Here is a 22,699-nt window from a genome sequence, read left to right as displayed (position 1 = left end):
CTTTAAAATTCAATGTGGTCTATAATTGAAACTCTAAGTATCTGACTTTTATTACTAATGATATATTAACAGTTGCAAAAGGACCCTTTGATTCTCCAGGGAAAATTAATTTTCCCTGTCTCATATTCCTATAATGCAACATATGAACAGCTTCAAAATACTTACCACAATCTGCCTAAAATCACAGTTGATTATGAATATTTTGGCCACCCCACTACACTGTGAGTGAGCTCCTAGAGAATAGGGATTCTGGCTTTTCCATCTCTATATCCCACAGAGGACTAGATATTTTGTAAATAGTACTCAACAGAATTGAAATGTGAAGAGATCCATTGCAAGCTGTGCCCCTCAACAGGATAATTTTCTTTAGTTTCAAGATACATTTGATATCTTGCTATGTTATACTGCCTAATTTCAAATGCTTTGAGTAGAAATTATATGTTTTGCTCTCCTCCCATCCTTTACCTTTTTTACCACTTGGGACATGGAACAAAATCAATGAAGGTGTGCTAACAGAAGCAACCTATAACTGATATTGTACTTTTATCATACTAATAGTTATTTCTGATATCTTGAAAGTGCCAAAAGAACATTTAAAAGTAAAAGGCATTATGCAAGTAATTAGGACACTTAGGGGCTAAAACTGTTTAATCCAATCATTTCATCATTATTTCCTAGATTTACGATTTAGGTTTACTATCTAGAGACTGATGTAGTCTCAATAATATGACATCTGGTAGTGAAGGGAATTCAAACCTGCTCCCAATTTGCTTTGGCAAATAAATGGACACAACTGACTAGAATGATGTATAAGTAAATAAATAAACACTTACCGAGGGGTCACTATTTGCCAAACAGTAGGCAGCTCATTTTTATACAATTTGTGGGGTCAAATATGGGGTAAAATGTAAGAAAAAGAATGAACCTCCACATCATCTCTACTAGAGCTACCCCATAAGGCCACCCAGTCCACACTGCACAACTCTAGGGGGTGCCAGATAAGAATTATGTCTACTTAGAGTTGTGCAATGAGGCAGCCCTGTTTTATACCATATTTTATCCACCTAAGATACCATCAATTCTAAAAGGTACCACTATTTTATGTACTATTAAGAGAAAAAAATGTTGCAAATAATCCACAATATGCCATTAATTTTTAAGATGCATCCCAAATTCAGAGATGTTAAAATGTAATAAAAGGTTTTAAAATCAATGAAAAAAGATGATAACCAAGCAATCTTCAATTGACTGAGCTATATAGGCACAAATAATAGCCTTTCTTTGATAGCATTATTATATATGCAGTCTGCACAAGAATTCTGAGGGAATTTTTTCACTCTCCTTTGTGAAATTGAAACAAAGAACATTAGGAGTGAATGAAGTATAGTTAACATCATAATTCACATATAATGCACCAAGATTTTCAAATTTATATTCTTCCTCTTAGATCTTAAAATCAGTTACGTTGGGAATACTGTTTTCAACTAACTTTTAGGTTTAAATCTAAATTACTTAATGACCACTTATCCCTTCCCCTGCCTAATAATCTACACACACACACATACCCTCTTCTCCCCGAATTCCCCTCAACCCTGACAGCTACTGAGACAAAGGCCAGAGAAGCCACTTCCAAATAGGAGTGGAGGGAAAAAAACCTGGTTCTTTTTTTTTTTATTTTTTTTTATTTATTTATTTTTTTTAATTTTTTGTTTATTGCAGTAACATTGGTTTATAACATTGTAAAAATTTCAGGTGTACATCATTGTACTTCTATTTCTGCATAGATTACATCATGTTCACCACCAAAATACTAATTACAAGCCATCACCACACACATGTACCGAATTATCCCTTTCACCCTCCTCCCTCCCCTCTTCCCCTCTGGTAACCACCAATCCAATCTCTGTCCCTATGTGTTTGTTTATTGTTGTTATTATCTACTACTTAATGAAGGAAATGATACGGTATTTGACCTTCTCCCTCTGACTTATTTCACTTTGCATTATACCCTCAATGTCCATCCATGTTGTCACAAATGGCTGGATTTCATCGTTTCTTATGGCTGAGTAGTATTCCATTGTGTATATATACCACAGCTTCTTTATCCATTCGTCCCTTGATGGGCACTTAGGTTGCTTCCAAGTCTTGGCTATTGTGAATAAGGCTGCAATGAACACAGGGGTGCATGTACCTTTGCAAATTGGTGAAAAACCTGGTTCTAATATGAAAATTTCAATAACCGGAATGGTAAACAGAAAATCTAGATTCCAGTATCAGCTTTGTCACTAACAATAGTGCAATCTTGGGTAAATTATATAATTTCTCTTAATCCCAGTTTCCTCATCTACATCTAGAAATAAAGTAGTTGGACCTAATATATCTCTAAAAAATACCTCCCAAGTTTCAGATATTATCTTTCAGCAAAATATTCTGGTAGAATCCTTCTCCTATAAATAATGTTCCTCCTAAACATACTCTTTATATAAAACAGTAAACAAATACGGGCTGAAAGAATTGTACACACTCTTTTAAATATGGAAAAAATATGCCTCACCATAAAAAATTTAGAATAGCAACATTGCAAAAAACCTGAGTTCCTCTTCTCAATAATATGACTAAAACAAATTTTAGTTTTGATAGATTTACTTAATTTAGAAGTGTAAAATCCTAATTCTAATGTTAAACTTCTATATGATGATTCAAAGTTTTTTTTAATTTATTAATCCATTACATAGCTCTGGAAATTATTGATATTATTATTGCTCTAGAAGAAACATCCAACTTTGGCCCAGAATATTTAAAAGACTTTCTAAAGGAAAAAGTGACTGTTAAAAACCAAATCATTTTAGAATTTTTACATATAATATTACCCTGAATGATAGAGGCCTGTTGTCTTTCTCCTTATCACCTCCTGAGGAGAGTGAATTTTCTGAGATTTCACAGAGAAACACTAAATTGGACATGTGGAAAGCTATACTAAAGCCTTTAGGAAAACAAACTCAGGTACAGAACCATTGTTAGGACAAACAGAAATTAGGGAAAGTCTTGGTAGATGACCATTAAAATTAATATTCAAAGTTAATTTTACCTTTGTTTTCATGGGTTTCCTAAATGATCCACTAATTACAATTTATAATCTATTATTTTTCAAAGAAAAAAATCAATGTTCTCCTTTAGTATTAAATTAATGACAATAACATTGAGAATAAAATTAATATTATAAGAGTATGAGATGAAATTGATAGAGTGTTTTAAGCAGTAATTTCATGCTCCGAACAAGTAAATCTAAACATACAATTTCATAATGTTTACAAACGCACATATATAATTCAAATTGAAATGAGATGAGTCTATAATGTTCAAGTCACTCAGTAAACACGTTACATTGCCCCACTTTGTTACACATGAGAGATGCACATAGAAGTGCTGACATCCATTGATAAAGCCACAGTGTGCATATGTGAATACTGGGACTGGCTAAAACACCAAAGCAGGGTGGAGGGAAGCAACATGCTGATTGGCTGAGAACAGGCAAACTTACCTAAAGACAGGCTGAAATCAGGGTAGGGATAAAAAAAAAAAATCACCTGCAGTAAACAAAGCACTTCTGAGTCAACTATATAAGCTGATTCAGGCTTTCCCTCATCCCCACCTCCAACAACTCCAAACTCCTTTGCTATCAAGTAGCTCACACATCCCAGATGGACAGTTTGGGGCTTAGGCAAAAATCATGTGTGAGGGTGTCTTACTCTGAAGGAGAGAATGTGGGTCCCAGATTCTACTCCCAATATATCTATTCATTGCAACCCTCTAACAACAACAGTCTTTGAATAAATGGTTGCATTGTGGGAAATACTATTTGTTTTTTTATCACAGCAATTGCCTTGCAATCCAAGAAAGATCTATTTATCCATTCACTTTGTACGTATTTTTTATATATACACAGAGAAATTTTAGAGAACCATTCGTAGAAAAATTTTCACTATTGGCAATGTAGCATAGTGGGAAAAACATAGGCTTTGCAGTCAGATAGACTTGGGCTCAAACCTTGGTTTAGTTACTCTCATTAGGTATATAACGATGAATAAGTCTATTTACATCTCTGAGCCTCATTTTACATACCTGTAAAGTCAGGGTAATAAATGAGACAATTATGAGGATTACACAAAGAAATACACAACAACTACTTCTAACTAGACAAATGGATATACAAGGGCCCCAGCTACGGCGGAGGGACTTGGAGACAGAAGGTCTTAAAATTGCCCTTTTTTCCTAAGAAGGGGGTGGAAATTGTGAAAGCACAAGAATCAACATCCATGATAAAAGCCAAATAGAAGCACAGCAAATCCAATTGTATTTTAGACAGTTACTGTCAAATGTTATCTTAGATAAGAAACAAGAAAAACCGAGAACTACTAAGAGCATGGCTTCAGAAGTGGAGAGAGTCAAAGACAGACGTAACTTGGATTGTAAATCAAGGATATTATAATAATTGTAACTAACATTTATTGAGTGAATACTACATGCAAAACCCTGTACACATGTGCGAGACACCAGCACCCAGCTCTTAAGTACCACAGAATCAGTCTAATGCCAAGTAAGGTAAACATAAAACAGGGAGACAGCACCAGTAACAAAGAGATAGCACCAGCGAAGAACTAGTAGAATATGGCAGTAAATTAGACCCTAGCTGGATAGCAGGGATAAATGTCTGAGCTCTCCTGTGAAACAAGAGGCCACACATTATAGGGGAAAGAAGAAGAGAGTGAAAGTTGTAGTTGCTAAAATGCAAAATGGGCACGTGATTCTCCAGGGCCTTTTATTTTTGGAGAAGATCAGTAGAAAACAAATTCTAAATACTCAAATTCCACTGGTCCCTGTAGACTGACATCTTAGTTTAGATGAAGGGGGGGTGGTGGTGCACAGGTGAAGCAGTCTACACATAATGCTCCCTGAGTCCAGATGAGAAGAGTTAAAACTGGATAGGCCCAAATGCCTTAATAGACCAGTCCTACCTGTTCTAGTTTCTCTATTTCAGCTTACATAGTTGCTCATATGGTTCTAGTTTCACAGTGCCTAACACATCAACCGAAAAATAGTTCTTACTCTAATCTTATAAACTGCTTTCCTTCATTGCTTCTATGTTCAACTCCAAAAAAGAGATGTAAACCAGTGGTTTTAGAAATGAGGTCTGCAAACCTCTGGTGGTTTCTGCAACTTTTTAAGGGGGTCTGCATAATAATACTCAGACATTATTTGTCTTTTTCACTGTGTTGGCATTTGCATTAACAGTTAAAAACCAATGGAGAGTACAACTGCCTCTGACTTAGCACGGATCACAGTAGTGGTACCAAACTATACTACTAGTCATTGTGTTCTTCACTGCCACACACTCACAGAAATAAAAACAAAGCCAAGTTCACCTAAAAAAAGTCGATGAAACAGTAAAAATTACTTTTATTAAATCTCAACCCCTGAGCATATGTCTGATTAATATTCTCAGTGATGAACTAGAAGGAACGCATAAGGCACCAGTAAACCAAACTAGGGTATGATGGCTGTCTGGAGGAAAAGTTGTTGCGCAATTGTTTGAGCTCTGAGCTAAAGCAGCCACTTTTTTTTTTTTTTTAAATGGAACACCATTATTACTTTAAGACTGAAACAAATTATGATTATTCAGATTTGGGTATTTGGAAGTCATTTTCTTGAAAATGAACAAAGTAAGCCTGACAGTTCAAGGAAAACACCTCACAGTATTTGTTGCCAAAATTAAAAAATAGAGTTTTCTTGCTAAAATTAAAATTTTTGGAAACTTGTATTCTCCCTAACTTTGATAGTTTGTCAATTCTTAAAAGCTTTGCTGATGAGACTGGTAGTAATATTAATAGGTAGGATTTTTGATACTACATAAAATATGTCAACATTTGGAACATCTGTATAACTCAATGAAACTGTATTTTCCAATGACTGATACACGATGTCATAAACTCATTTATGGGTAAAAGATCCATTCAAAGTACAACACAGATCAAAAGATTTTCATGAAAGAGAGTATGAAATGCTCACTGATGTGTTTTAGATTCATGTAGCAACTAATCTTTAAGAAACTACCTCTTGTTGAGTGTTGGTGTAGCATCAAAGAAGAATATATATAATGAAAAAGCTATTAAGATACTCCTTCCTTTTACAATTGCATATCTGTGTGAGGCCAAATTTTCTTAGAATTGTAAATAAAGACAGCATATCGCAAGAGAGGGAATGCAGAAACAAATGTAGGAATTCAGCTGGTTTCTATTAAGCCAGACATTAAAGATACTTTTTTAAATGCCACACTTCTCACTATGTGTTTTTTGTTTTGGAAAATATAGTTATTTCTCATAAAAATGTTATCTATGTCAACATCTAATGGGTATATTACTGTTATTTTAAAATAAATATTTAAAAACTTTCTCATTTTTAATTCTTTTTATGGTGAGTATCAGTAAATATAACCCACAGAAACAAAAACCCTTTAGTGACCTTAATAATGTTTAAGCACGTAAAGGAGTCCTGACACCAAAAAGTTTGAGAAGCACTGATTATAAACCAATTGGGAAAGACCTCATTCGGCCATAATTTTCTCCATATTTCCCAAGGGAAAGGGGGTAGGAAAGGAAGAGAAAGGATTGGGGATATACTGAATAGCAGGTATCCCACTGGTTGTTGTCATATACATTAATCAACCTCATTTATTCCTTATAACATTCTAATAGCCATCATTATCTCTATTTTATAGATGAAGAAACTGCAACTCAGAGAGGAGAAGGGACTTGCCTAAAGTCACGGCTTGTAAGCGACAGAATTAAGATTACATCATGCATCTCTTTGATTCTGAAGTTCTTATTTTTTCCACTACATCATATTTATGGCAGAATCTCCCCACCAAAATTGGCCAATGTCCATCAAAACCCATAAATGCAGAGCTTTGGTCTTGATTGTAATTTCTGTTCTAAATCTAAAGATCTAATTATTTTACTGATTTCTAATTCTTCATTTTTGGCTTGTTTTCACCAAATCCAAAGTATGCTTGGTACACTTAATAATGGCTGTTAATTGGGTTCACAGAACAATGTACTAATTTTCTGAGCATTAGCCTACTTCAGTCATAATATACATAGTATCACAGTTCTTTCAACCTCATGCTAGTCAATATCAAAGAGTAGATTTCTACAGGGAAAGGTCTGCCTCTTGCTTTGTAGGTTCATGTAAGCAAGTATTTATTCAAATATTTATTCATCAAATATTTATTAAAAATCTGCTGTTTACTAGGCATTGGTAGCATGAAACATGAAAATATAAAGATTAATTTATGATGATTTGAAATACAATTATGGCCCTTTTAACACTTCAAAATTAAACAATTTTGTGGCCACTTCCTCTGTAATCAGGTTTGATCATAGTTTCCCTTCTAAATGAAAGCCTTAAAATGAAGAAACTAAGGTACGCTTTAGTGAACATTTAATGATCATATTTTAATATTGCTTTATTGAGTTGTTAGAAAACGCAAGTAATAATAGGGATCTTTTATTAGATCGCTCTTGTCAGGAGGCCACTTCTCTCCTGGTCTCATGTGGAGCCATTTCAGTTGGAATAACATTCCCAGTTTCTTTCCCCATCCCTCGCTCCTTCTCTCTCACAAGCAGAGTTACTTACCTGATTAGTACATTTGGAAGAAGAAATTAAGCATGCTCGACTCAGCCCTTCTGGGCATCTTTCAAATCTACCTGCAGGAAGGATGCCATTCCAACCTGCTTTCTACCAGGTGAAAGGCAAAGGGGATGTTTGGAGGATCGGCAAAAATTCGTTTCAGGAGGAAATATATTAAGAAGTCTAAATTTAGCCACAGATCTAAGCCACATTTTGCAGTTGAACTATATCAATTAGTAAAGCTGGTGTTTTGATCTCCTCTTGTCTGATTCCTATGTCGTATTGCTCATTGGGTTTCAAACTCAGGAGGGGAAGACAGGGGTATTATTTTTGGTACAAGGGCCGGGAACCTTGAGAATTGGATTCTTACTCAATTGATTCTGAACTTGAGAGAAGACAGGATGCTATTTATTGGCCCTGAAGTCCCAAGACTACATGCCAGATAACTATGTTCACTTTACATGTATTATTATCATTCCATTTTTCAGATAAAATACTGGGATATAGGGAAGTTAACTTGTTTGAGGTCACACTATATCAAGTGGAAGAGCTGGGATTCAAACTCAGGTCTATCAGACTCTGCACTTTTAATCTTATCTCCACACTATCTCTCCGCAATGGTTATGATTATGAATGTTATTCAGATACTAAAAATAGGAAATAAAAATAGTTATTATCACAATCTGCCTTCAATGACTAGAGGTTTTACATTCATTTGGAAAAACGTAAATGCCTTGGAATGTAGAAAATGTTTAAAATAATAAATTTTTATATTGATTATTAAGCTACTAGCTAAAGCTATTTTTTTTATTTCCACTTATATTTTAAAAGATTTTAGGCTAAGGGAAAAAAAAAGGAAGAAAGAAAAGATGTAGTGTGATCGGGGTATTCAGTTTCTGAGGAAAGCAAAATCCAGTATGAACAGCAGCAGCCCCTGGTGGTCTAAGGGGAAAAAATAGTGTATCTATAATTATGGGGGTGGAAATATGTTTTTAAAAAGAATATATGTACATATTTAGCCATTTGACTCAGTTCTCAACCCAACACATTAAAAAACAGATGCTTTAAAAAATGATCTGTTGGCAAGATGCTTGTTAAAATTTTATCAGTTGAAATATTAAAATTCATTATGAATTAATTAACACATTATATAAAAATAAAATGTTTTTGTTTCATCGTTTTACAAAGTACTATAACCAGCGGTGATGAACACTGGAAATTTTGTGTGTCTTGATATGTGTTGCTCTAAAAGAAACTAAATTTATAAGATTACCACTAAATTGATGACATTTTCTGTCTTCACTCTTGAATTCAGTTGGCAGATGTTTTTGAGAACAAAAAATTCCATCTTATTACAAAACATATTAAGCAGGTTTTCCTGCCAGGCATGTCTGACATGATGTTTATTGCCTAGACCAAATCAATCCCCTTAGTAAGCCATAATATATGCCAGAAAGTACATTATTTCATAGTTAAGGAAAGTTGCCACATGAAATAATAAGTACTTTGATCTCCCAAGTTCCACTCCTAATGCAACAGAAATGTGCTACATAATCCAATAGTCATATCTATTTATACTCATTTAGTAAGTAAAATAAAATTATGCTTTGCTAATCTTAAAGTTTTAGGCCTGGATTTTACTTTATTTCTGCCTGTGTATACTAGATATTTGCAAAAATTTGAAAAGAGATTTCGGCTATTTACCAGATGCAAGAGAAAAAGAAAATTCAATACCTGAATATACTAGAAAAATAAAATGGTGCCAGAGATTAAACAATCACTGATTGTAATATAAATAAGTTGAATTTGGTTGCTAAAACACTAGATAGAAATGACTGCAGTAGCATTATCGTAGAAGAGAAGAGGTATAGAGAAGACAGGATATATATTAGCTTTCACCAAAATTTTGGACATAATCCAAGTCAGAACATCAAAAACATATTTTTTAAAGAAACCTTCAGTTTATCAGAGTTGGCTGTTTCCGAACAATTGCAAAAATTCACATGATGGCTGAAAAAATCAGAAAACTAGACACCAACTATCCCGCATGTTAAGGAATAAGATTTGATGGATGTCAACAAGCAATCAATCCGTAAATATTTGAGTATCTTCAATGTGTAATGTCAGGCTCTGCCAAGATTCCTATTCTGTAAATGTCTCCTCCACATTTGGATTTTTCCTTCTGTGGCCATGTAATTTTCTTTCCCCCTCCATTTGTAGCATTTTTTCTTTTTTTTTCAACGTTCTGGGTCTAATCCCTCTTCTTTACTTCCTATCACCACAGCCACAACTTAGTCTTTTAGGGAGGAGATATTCAAGCAGTTCCAACCCAATATTACAGAGATCAGCATCAAGTCACTGTTGCCTATATTCCACTATATACTGTAAACTTATTTTAACTGACCTTCGCCCTTTAGTCTGAGTACTTGTCCTCTTACCCTCCAGTTTGATACCAAAACAACCCTCATCCCTAGCTGTCGATCACATTATCTAGGCATCTCTAGACTAAGACCTAGTCTTTCTGCTTTGCTCTCCTTTCAGGGGATTGGATTCTAATGAGTGGATTTAGTATCAGTTCCTGACTTCCTCACAGTATGCTCTGTACTACTGTAAAAACTGGCTCATATCTGCTTATTCTTAAGGATTGATATGCAATTCCAAAATCTATAAAGAATGCTCAAAGATCTAGAGAATTGTGGGGAGATCTAGTAAGAAGGCATGAAAGATAAATTAGTAATATTAATTTTATGAGACAAAAACCTATGAGATACCTAAAGATAGCTATGATAAGTTTCATATAAGTTAGCTAATCATAACAACTCCCATGAGTCATACTAAGTAGAGGTCACTGATTATGCTGAGAGGAAGAGGTGGGATTTCAGCTGGGCATTACAGCATGGATATAATCGGGAGTAAGAGAAAGAACAAGAAGCAAAGTTATACATCCCATAAAGAACAAAGTGTATACAGGGAAGAGCAAGTACAGTAGGATAGCTATACTCTTATGAACAAGTGTGTAAAACAGAAATAGCACTAATGAAATTTATTAATATTTCCATTCTCATCCATAATTTTAGCACCATGATGATACTATAGCTAAAAAAGAAAACAAGACATCCCACTTTCATATACTTAGATGAAAACGTGTAGCTCAATCAAGGTATCAAATAAATCTTGACATACTGACTTTTTATCATTAATTTTTGGAATGTATTCTTAGCCACTGGATTGGGTAGGGGACCAACAACGTAATTTTTTTTTTTGGTTTGGTTTGCTTGAATGTTTCCTCACAGAAAATCAAGTAGCATACTTTAATGATGCAGAACATATTAAAAAAAAAAGCAGTAGTAGTTTGTGATTTTAATCCCAGCTCCACCATCTTATTTATCCAACAAGGGGGCCGGCCCCATGGCCTAGTGGTTGAGTTCGGCGCGCTCCACTTCAGCGGCCCAAGTTCGGCTCCTGGGGGCAGACCTATACCACTTGTTGATGGCCATGCTGTGGTGGCAACCCACTTACAAAATAGAGGAAGATTGGCAAAAATGTTAGCTCAGGGCGAATCTTCCTTAAGCAAAAAGAGGAAGATTGGCAACAGATGTTAGCTCACGGTGAATCTTCCTTAGCAAAAAAAAAAAAATTATTGTGAAGGCTCTGTTCTACAAATATACAAATATTTATTATGAAGGCTTTGGGGATACAGCAGTGAGCAAAACAGACTAAGTCCTGGCCCTCCTGGAGCCTGCATTGAGAGCTATGTCACCTTGGGAAAATTACTAAGTTTTGATCCACAGTCTCCTTATTTGTATAACTGGATCAATATTAGTGATCCTATTAAAAGATAATATATATATTTTTATATATAATAGAATATATTTATATGTTATAAATATATATAAATTGCTTAAAGACATTTAATAGTGTCTATTAAATGATAACTGGTCAAAAATCTATATAATCATCAGATGTAGTTTACTGTATCATATGCTTTTATAATAATTGGTTTAATTTTCATATTTAAGATACATATATTTTCTTTTCAACTGGTTAGAACAGTGTGATAAAGAGGAAAAGGAGCAAGAATCTACATAATTGTAAGTCCTGGTTTCAACACTTAGTTCCATTTACTAGTTATGTGATCCTAGACAAAAATGGACCATCTGTGCATCAGTTTCCTCAACTATAAAATAAGGACAAAATTATTTGATCCACCTATTTCTTGTTCCAAAGAACAGATGATCAGTTTCAAAATGTAAATGGTTAAGAAGTATATAAATAAAAGTTAATTTACCTCCATCACATACCATGCTCTGTGTCTGAAAATTATAAATGCTTGTTATTTGGAGATATGTAGAGGGAGGGAGATACTAGAAGTCTCTTCTTACATGGATCAAAATTACCTAAGAATTAATGCACCTTACACAAAATGAACCATTCTTCTCTTTCCCACTACAGGATCATGCCTTAATATCTCGAAACATGTTTGAAGATATCAGCTTAACTCTGCCATTTTGCACAGTTTTGGAAGATTTTAAGAAAAATAAGAAAATGTTTATTACAAAATGTTTATTAAGAAAAATAATATTTCATAAGTAAGACTATCAGGTATAAAGCTGTGTTATCTACATAAGTCTATTTTTGTCTTTTACTGCTTTTGATGGGAACCTAGACTGATGAGTGAAATGAGACAAGAAAGAAAGAGGCAAAAAGATATGATAAGGAAAGAAGTAAAAATGGCAGAGAGATAAAAGAATTAAAGAAAAAAAGACAAAGAGAAAGAGAGCAGATCTTAACAATAAAGCAACATAAAAAGATTTTTTTCCCTTGGTGTAAGAAAAAAATAGATGCAGTGATAAACAAAACAGATCTGAAAAACAGAATAAAGAAAATGCACACATACAAGAGAACAAAAGAAAAAATCAAAGCAATGGTGACAAGATAAAGAGAAAATAGAAAATAAGGAGTAAAACCTACAAGACAGATGTCAGAAATAGATGCTTAATCTGTACATATTATAGGCAAATAAAAGAAACTGTTTAAAAAGAAATAAAAAATTTAGTACACAAAATCACTTTTTCTTTGCATTTTATATAAGCAATGATTTGTATATTTCAAAAAGAAAAATCTTATATTCATATTTTGAAGCTGGATAACAGAGGTGATTTTTTTTAACTCTGTCTTAAGATGGTGGTTGACAGACTGGATCATATAGAAGCTTAGGACAACCGATATAGAAAGTGACATCACGACCCTGATGCCATGATAGGAAAGAAAGGCAGTAATACATTACAACTACTTTAGAACAAGCAAGCTACTTATTGATTCCAAATCTAATAATTGTTTTTGGTTTTCAAATAATATATTAAATAGTGAGATGCTTTTCAGAGATTTATATATTGTATTCTGCCTAACTTGCTTGACTCATTCTATCACATGCTTTGGGTATTCTTGGTCTGGATACATTTTTTTTCGGGTCTTGAGAATTTATATGCTGCTTTCACTACGGCTAACTGTCATAACTTACTCATCAGACTCACCTATAATCAAATGTCCTGAATGTTTGGAGTACAATTCCCAAAAGTATAGTGATTATGCCATGAACTAGAAGTATAACAGAGAAAATAACTTAGAAAGCCATCTATGTCCCCTCAAAGGTGGTATGAAATATTTTATTAATGAGCTTCTAAAGTAGATGTAAAAATAGCTCAAGTTGAATATCTGAAACTTTACTACTATCTTACAGCATAATACATAAAATGTAATTTTTTTCTATGTTTAAATGTTCTGAATTGCTCACTTCTGAAGAACATATCAATTTACTTAACCCGTAGCATTTTTGACATGCTTTATTATTAAATTATATTTCTAGTTTCCATAGTAAGGCTTTGAAAATTGCATGAATCTGTCTCATATATATTATGTACAGTATGTATATCAAGCAGAATGTGTCAAAGTGCAAATAAAATTGTTTGTGCCCCTTACAGAATTAGAACTCCTCGGGCAGCACTGCTGTAAGGATCCCACGCTGCTAGCATTACAAAATGCAAAGGTTCACTGGGTAAGAAAGGAGCAAAGGACAGAGTTCCCTCATTACACTATCCCTAAACTATTCTAGCTTAAATATATATTAAAATATTAATTACTCTTCCTCCCTCCATCTGCCTTCAGAAGTTAGGCTGAGACACTGTGGATGGATGGTTGCTCATAGGAAAACAACGAATTCAAACTATTACAACCCAAGATGAAGACTGATGTTTTACAGTGCAGTATTAATTGCATTTGAAACTTATATAAAATATCACACTGAAAAAAGAATGATGTGTTTTGTAATTTTGAATAAAAAAAAAGTTTCATCCAAGTGATAGGGGAAATAAATGGTTAAAAATGAAAGAATAAACACTGTATTTAAAAAATAAGCAAAATAATTTATATGAAATGAAATCTAAATAAAGTAAAGGAAATAATGAGGGAAAGTAATGATTTTACTTATTACTTACTCTGATATACAACTGCATCATTTCTTTTTCTCTTTGGGGGTTACGATACTTCTCATAGAAATCACGTCGCTTCTTTGTCTCTTTAGAGACTTTATCTTTTCTTTCTCGTTTTTCTGCTGGTTCATCTGAACTATCAGAAGATGACTGCACGTGTATCTTCGGCTTTTCTACTTCAATATAGTTTTCATTGGGATTCAGTACTATTACTCCATATCCTTCCTGTTTTGAAAGCAAAGAAGGTAGCATAATTTAATTTTAGTAAATATTTCAATTCATGAAAAAGTACTTAAAATCTCATAGTAAGTGATTTAACATAGTTGCATATTCACTCAAATATTCCTGTATAAAACATTATACTTTAAATTTTTCCAACAGAAAGTCATTGAAAATTGTTTGCCTGTATTGTGTGTGTAAACAAGCATAGATTATCTATGAGAACAAAAAGACATAATTGTACCATATAGATTATAAAGCTTAAATTTAAAGTACTTCAGATCTCCCAGAATCCCAAAAATCATTGAAATAAATTATCAAATAACAAGTACACTTTCAAACCACATTAATATTTATAATATACATTTTGAGAAAATAACCTCTTTGAAATTGAAGTTTACAATTCAAACCACATTTTGTTGGATTTTCTTTTTTTACAATTAAGCTTTAATGGGCACTTTTTATTTGGTTGAACTTAGAATAAGCAATTAAAAAGGAATAAATCTGATCTAACATTCTACAGATTTACATACCTATATTATTAGAAACATGTAATGTCCACCTGTGCACCTTGGATTTTTGTCACCTTTCTTCTTTCAGGAGGCCACACAAATCATAAAACAAAATAAACTAATGTCTTACTATAAAGTATGGAAGCAATTCTTTAATCCTGAAATTTCATTTTTCGACTACCATAAAAATTTCTCTTTATAAAGAACTAGTACTAAAAAACAAGTTTCAAAGTTTAAAATATATCTTATTGAGCTATTAAACTTTTTTTCAGCCTTTTAAAACATACTTTCATGTCTGACAGTTTTAGCAAGGCAAACATTTCTATGGTTATAATTAAGGAAACTTTTGGTATTTATATTATGTTATAATTGATGGAATAATTTAGCCATGAGAAAATAGAGAAGGATAAACAATTACCACTAACAAGCATGTGCAACACAAATTTTTTAAGCTATTTATATCTTATCTTTTCTATTCAATTCTATACTGTGGGTGTCCCAATTTTGCCTTGTAAAATCCTGTAAGGTCATACTTGAAACATGTGTTATATTACGATAAAAAACATAAGAGCTGTAAAAATAGAGCTTAAAAAATCTCATCCTTACTAAAGAAAAGTATATACTTCTCCCAAAACTATTACTGTAGAATCTTCTACTTGAAGTTTAAAATTTAATAATTTTTGCCAAATCAACCATAATAAAATGATTTTAAAAAACTGACAGCAGTAATAATAAGCCATTATAGCATAGACTTAATTATCTTATTTTTAAATATGCTACACTGCTGCATGTAGTTGGTTTTTTTAACAGTTGATTTCACAAACTACGTACAAACTTCATGGAGATTGTTTCAATTTTCCCCCCAATCAGTTCATATTATGGTCTAAAACCATGCTATGATTTGGAGATTTTCAAGATCATTGAAGTTCTGATTTTAGTGATAGGATTGTTAATTAAGATATAGTTGTCTTACCTACACAAAAACTAATAATATATGCCAAACATTAACAGAACACCACATATTTTTCAAATACATGTTCAAATAAAACATTGAGATAAATACCTCTTTCATGAAAGGCTTATAAAATACTTAACAAATTTTTAGATTTAAATGTTCTACATCAAAGCACAAGAGAAGGGTTTGTGTTTTTTTGTTTTTTTTTAAAGTTTCTTAGCTGGTAAGTCAAAGTTTTACCAACAAAAGATATTTTATTTGGCCCTGCTTTATTCTAATCTGTATAGCTATTCAAAAGTCTTGTAATTCATTGTGATCACTGTCAGGTAGACAGATTGTCACTTGGTGATTTTCTACAGTTGGACACACTTGACTAGTTATTAAAATCACATGTGAAGGAAGTTCCTACCCCTCTTCCTTGTGCCTCTTACAACTTTTCACGCCCTTCTCAAATTTCAGCTATAACTTCTCCTCCCACCAAAAGTAAGTTAAAGAACACTGTTGCACTCTGCTAAACAGGGTGAAATAGAGGCATTCAGTACACTGTCTCTGGCGTAAGGAACATAGTCAAAAAAGGTCACCATAGGCCAAAAAGAAAATTGCCTCCTTACTAGATTCTGTACCGTGAGTAAGTGGTCTCCTGTCATGTTTCTTCCCTGCCTTCTCTGAATGAATTGAACTTTAACCACACACACACACACACACACACACACACACACACACACACAGCCTCTCATACTTACACATGAGTTAGAGTTAGCAAGCCCAAAATAGAATCTTAGAATTCTCAGACATGAAAATAGTGATTTACTACATTTTAACGATAATATGAAAAATTACAAACTCAAAGTAACAAAATGAGACTTTAATAAATTGATAGAACATGAGCGTCATCTTTGTACAATGAATGAATTCCAAATAAAGGTAAACTCTTTAGACAAAATTCATAGTAACCAGAATTACAAAACTATTACCCTAATTTATAAGTTAATCATTAGAAATAATATTTTCATAATATCAGGTTTATTCGAGCAGAAGTTTTTTCCTCAACTTTTGGAAATCATGGATTAAAAAATTATTGTGCCTACTTGATTTCAAATGGACTCTGAAATTTGATGTATCCCATCTAAATAAGTATAAAAAACAGACGCACATAAATCATCAAAGAAGTAGTATTTGTCTAAGTTATCAATTATGTAACTGAAAATTACATGACTCATTTGTCCAATTTTATAAAGACACAATGTCAATTTTTCACCAAGGCATCAACAAATGAATAATGATTCTATTTTTAAATCACCACTATATAAATCAATTAAAGAATTTTTATCATTTCAATTTCAACAATGAATGTTTCTTTTTAAACACCTGAATTATTTAGAAAACATTTTATCATTTAGATATTTCATACTGCCAATTTAATTAATGGAATAACAATCAAGAAATATTCAGGAACATTTTCTGCAGAAATGAGAGCTAATTTTAATAAATGTTTTTGTTGGAAATTCAATTATCACTCTATAAAAAACTTACATTTTTCAATTAAATTTTTCCTGATAAATTAATGCAATATTCACAGAGACCATTCATAACTATTTTACAATGCGTAGGAGAAAGCTGGAGCAACAAAATAAAGTTAACTATCCTGCTTACATGCTCTAACCACAGAGATGCAGTAAAACTGCATCTTTTCCTGTGTCACATAGAAACATTGTCAAAAAAATCCCTTTATATAATAAAGCTACAAAGATTTTTGCCATGTTGACTTTAATATATGGAAACAAGAAGTCAAAGCAAATAGCCGAAGTAAAACAAAGCAGACACATACCAGCAACTAAATTTAACTGTTGTAAATAGTATAACATCAATTTATATCCTAAAAAATCAGAATAAATATCACTTTAAAAATTCTTTCTATTCTCAGTAACTCAATCAGTACATACAGAAATAAGTAAAACAGAGATCCTAGTTTGAACTTTAACAAATGCACTCATAAAGTTTTACAAATCTACTCTATAAAATCAGGCATCAAATATAATATAAAAGAACTGTGCATTGCCACTCTAATAAAGAGGCTTCCATAACTAATGCTTAAAACCTTAACATTTTATATTGAAGTATTTCTTTTATATTTAATTATTCCTTAAGCACGCTAAATTTCTCATAAGATGAAAAGTTAGGTCATTTCAAATATACACGGAAACTTCTGTTATCTTTAACAAAAAAAAATGATCAAACTGATTATCTAACATTCTACAGCTAAATAAATAAAACTTCTGGCATCTTTCATAATGATTTACCCAAATCAATTCCAATATCCAACATTTTAAGAGACAAAGCATACATCAAGTTGTTAATTAACTCTTATGTTTGATTGCACAGTCTAGTAGAAGATCAAGAAGGTGACTAAGATGACAGATATTGGTAAAAGTAAGCTTTATCTCATTCCATTTTCTATCCTTTTGTAGCTATAACTGTGGTTTCATTTTCAGACCTGTAGTTTATAAGGTATAAACCATGGGATCCTAATCAGAAACCCTCAAAATTTTATTGCTAGACACAGCATTCTATTCGGCACAAGTACTTGCTGTGATTTAAACAGGACACACAGGCCTCCAAGCCTCCTTTATTTTGAAGTCTATAGATGCACTTACTAATAAATAATAGTTCATTTATCATTCAATCAACAAATGATGGCTTAGGTCAGAGGTCTAAAACAGACAGGTGATGCCAAACACAAAGAACCAAAGAGGAAACCTTGCTAAAGAAATTCAAGCAGTACAGAAATGTACTTATCAAGAAGATTCTACAAACAGAAAAAATTTAAAAATGCCTGACCAAAAACAGAATGTACTTCTGACCCCAAATGAAACCTTGCTAAAACTGAAGATTTATCCAAGTTAATTTGCCTATTAATTACAAATTATAAGGAAAATGGAAAATAGAAGCAAAGTCTACATCTTTTCAAATCTTTTGTGGTTGGCTAAATAAAAAATCAGCTGAAAGTACTCAGCTCTGCATATTAACCTGCCAATACCTCAAGCCACATGTGACCAAAGAGGTCAGGGGCCAGAGTAGAATCCCTTGACCTCTGGAACTATCCATTTTGGTCTTCAGGCAAGGCTCTGTAAGAGATCATTTTACACAGATTTATCAATCACATTTTTCAAGTTCAGCATTCTGTTTGGTTTGAAAGAAGATAGGTGCTCATCCTCAAGAGAAATGAAACCCAAAGTATTTTATCTATAAACTATATCTACCCATGGTTAAAATGGACAAACTACTGTCCATTCATCTTTTCTGAAAGATGTATGTTGTGTTTATTCTCATCTTTTTCACAAGAAGGGTATGTATATGTCACTGTTGCAACATCCTAGGTGCGACAGTGAGATGAGGTCATGACAGCCAATCAGAAGTCACTAGTGAAGCGTTAAAGTAAACATAGCTGTTTGAGCTCCAGCTCTGCTTGAAAAATGCCCCCTCCATTATTTCAGCAATTTTCTCAAGACGTGACCTGGGACTGAAACGCCTGAAATGTCACTTGACTCCGTTTTGTGCTTCTTCCCAATGTGCATTTAGGTAACAGCACCCTGCTAATATTTTGTACAATGTTTCACCACCATGCTTCAACTTGTAGCTTCCTAAATTCTAATGTAGTGTTCCATGGTATAAAAATACCATAATATGGACCAACACAGATTATCCCAGTAAGTTTCCAACTTCAAATAGCTCATCAAGTTAGTCAGTAAAAGAAAACATGCCACAAAAAGTTTTCAGAGGACCACCTGTTGTCTATTATTTTTACATAGCACTTACTCATAAATCATAACACAGGGTAATTAATCAAGCTGTCAAAGAGAAGGTCAAAGGTTATATGGTAGAGTCAGAAGGCCATACATGGGCTGATAGAGGTCAGGGTCACACTGCATTCCTCATTATCAAGTTGGGATGAGAGACGGCCCAAGCAAACAAAAGTGAAAGCAGATGGAGAAGTGAGTGGATAAAAAAAAAAAAGAAAATTTCACAAACAAAAAGAAAAGTGAAAGAAGACTGTCAGCTGCCTTCAAGTAGAGAATAGAAGAGAAAAGAAATACACTGAAATGTGCTCAAAGGAGCTCAAGAACATAAAGAAACTACAGTTTTATTAATTAAATAAGTTGAATATAACTTTTCTTTGCCATTTTATTAGTGCATACTAAGCAATATTAGAAAATATATGTTTGCCATTTCTATATCTTCCCTAGCTAGCATGCTAAAGATAAAATAAGGTAAAGGCAAAGAGTTCCAAGGATAAAGCATTATTACAAAAAGATAATAAGAAGGGTTTTTCCTTTAATATTGTTTCAGGGTTACAACATAGATGTGCAAATAGTTTTAAGCCACAGGATAGGTAATTTTTGAGTATGATACAAAGATATCCACAAACACAAATGCATCATAAAAGTCCTTTTGAATAACAAAACAGTTATAAAATATTCTATTATTACGCTGGCCTGAATTAGATGTAGTATACTGTGCAAAATTAGCTGTCACCCTTTGCTCAAAATCTTTGTTAATCTCATTTTGAATGTTTGCAGCTTTATCAACACATGCATCAATGTCAGCTCCTTGGTTACTGAACCGCTGTAGCTGGAAGAAGATATAATTAAAATGTTTTGGCACAGAAAAGGTGAAATTGTATCTTCCCTTGTTCCCTTAGGAGTCTGTAAAACATGAAGGATATATTGACAAACACACACCCTTGTCTCCGGTTCTCACATCCCAGGTCATCCAAGTGCTATTTATTTTAAAACATTCATTTTGCACTTACCCATATTATCACCTGCTCTGTTTCTAACTTTTCCTAGGTTTTAGGACATTATATTGCTTAAACACACAAACTTCTCTTCTAATCATCAATATCTTATTTATTAAAGAATTCCATAAATGTACAATAGCATCATAAAAAACATTTACCACTCATTATCAAAGACAGAAACACAATTTAATACTACATCCAGTATTATGCAATCTTTCATATTATTTGCTTCTCATTCTCATAAAAAGACACAAATATTACACCCACATATTTATACACTAAACTAAAAAGAAGTAACAAGTTTCAACTGTTGCCCAGTCAATGACACATTAAAATCCCTAAGCGGATATAGGGAACCCTACAGCATACCTCTTTTATTACGTGGTCCCAAACAGACTTGGAGGGACACATTTATCTTATGAAATTTACTGTTCTGCATGCTAGTTATGCTTTTAGGCTTTAGAGTACTAAGTGCAAGTCCAATGTTCTCCTAACTTTCTATTAAAATCCATTATAAAATTGTGTAAATACTGTAGCTATAGATGGTAGGCACGTAGTCTTTCAAAATATTATCACTTTGGGCCAATCATATACCAGATAAATATATGCTTAAGTTTTTAAGTTACTCTAAAAATCTGCTTAAGAAATATGGTATATAAATCATTTTATCTTAAGATACGCCACCTTTCTCTTTCTTTTTATCCCTCAATTAAAATATCATGTTTAAAATATTTTTCTTGTTTTTTTCAAGAATATATCAGTGTTTTGCATGTGGTTCTTTAGCCCACTTGAAAGCATGAGGACATAATGAAAGATCTCAAGTATTCATTGAGTCAATAATTCATTAAACACTGATTTCATACAACGCATATTTAATAAGCAGCTACTATCTACTAAGCACTGTGCTAGGCACAGTGCTATACTTATGAGTCATCTTTCATTTTAAGATATTATCATGCAGTAGAAAATTCTAAATCAGAATTAAGTACAAATCCCCAAAATGTCTATATGAAGCCATTTTATTCTTCAAGAGAAAGAGGAAAGTGAAAAGGAAAAAAAAAAAAAGAGAAAAACATTATGACAAAATATTCCTAAAACCAATCCAGCTAGACTTTCAAGGATAACTAACCCTAAATGGTAAGCTATTTTGTGTTTGTGTTAAGAACAGTATGTAACTTTACTCTATCACAATGAAAATGTACTGCTTGAGGGTGGGTGTGTATGTGCGCGTATGCCTCTGCATTGTATACATGCAGATATTCTAACAAGGAAAATCATTTCATAATCTAAGGGCAAAGCTTCTATACACAGCTACCTCCTAACAAACAGGTGCAACTGAGTACAGCTATGAATTTCCCTTCCCACAGTGACCTATGTCAGAAGATCTTCTCATACTTCTTCTGCTAAATAATTTAATTACTTATGAGTTATGGTTTCTTTGTAACCTTTTAAATGACTAACTCATTAAAATGCAAAAATATGCAAAACATGATGTCACCAGGTCAAACAGCTGTGTTGGTAAAATTATGACTGTGAATATCCCCAAGAACATGAAAATATTAATAATTTATATTGCTCATTAGATGGCAAAAACTCTTTAAACAGATTTAGAGACAGATTAATTTTAAAATCACAAAATGCTACACCACTTCGTGGTAACAAATCTTTCTACCATCTGTGACCCTTTGGTATACATAAAACATATAAAAATTCATAATGGCTTAAAGTTTTTGCATCATAATATGCACATTCAGGAAAAAAAAGTCATAAGAACCTGAAATATGGCAGTAAAGGACTTTGTTTAAAAGAACACAAGTATTTGCCAACTTTAATCACAACTTAATTTTCCTTCAAAGAGACAGGACACAGTAATAGCAAATAAGTTATAATGTAAGACAGTCAACAAGTCATACCTCTGCAAACCAATATGATGAGATAACTGTCTTATGCTGCTTAAAAATAAATGTCACACTATGACTTCAAGTCTGGTGTAGAAACTTCTCAGAGAATGATAAGCAGTAATGAAATTATGTAAACAAAG

At 32.9% G+C, this 22,699-nt stretch overlaps 1 protein-coding gene across 12 annotated transcripts in view; it reads right to left on the bottom strand.

Annotated features, from left to right (window-relative positions):
• ARB2A (ARB2 cotranscriptional regulator A) overlaps nucleotides 1–22,699 on the bottom strand; it is a 414,663-nt gene that overhangs the window by 208,324 nt on the left and 183,640 nt on the right. For all 12 annotated transcript variants that reach the window (XM_004420367.3, XM_014797235.2, XM_087430043.1 and 9 more), the window contains one exon: nucleotides 14,181–14,399. In XM_004420367.3, the coding sequence (XP_004420424.1) occupies nucleotides 14,181–14,399 (219 nt within the window). The remainder of the gene's footprint in view (nucleotides 1–14,180; nucleotides 14,400–22,699) is intronic.

This window comes from Ceratotherium simum, chromosome 4, assembly GCF_057802395.1.
Source record: "Ceratotherium simum simum isolate JZ-2026a chromosome 4, ASM5780239v1, whole genome shotgun sequence".
Classification (NCBI taxonomy): domain Eukaryota; kingdom Metazoa; phylum Chordata; class Mammalia; order Perissodactyla; family Rhinocerotidae; genus Ceratotherium; species Ceratotherium simum.
This window is presented reverse-complemented; position numbering and strand designations above follow the sequence as displayed.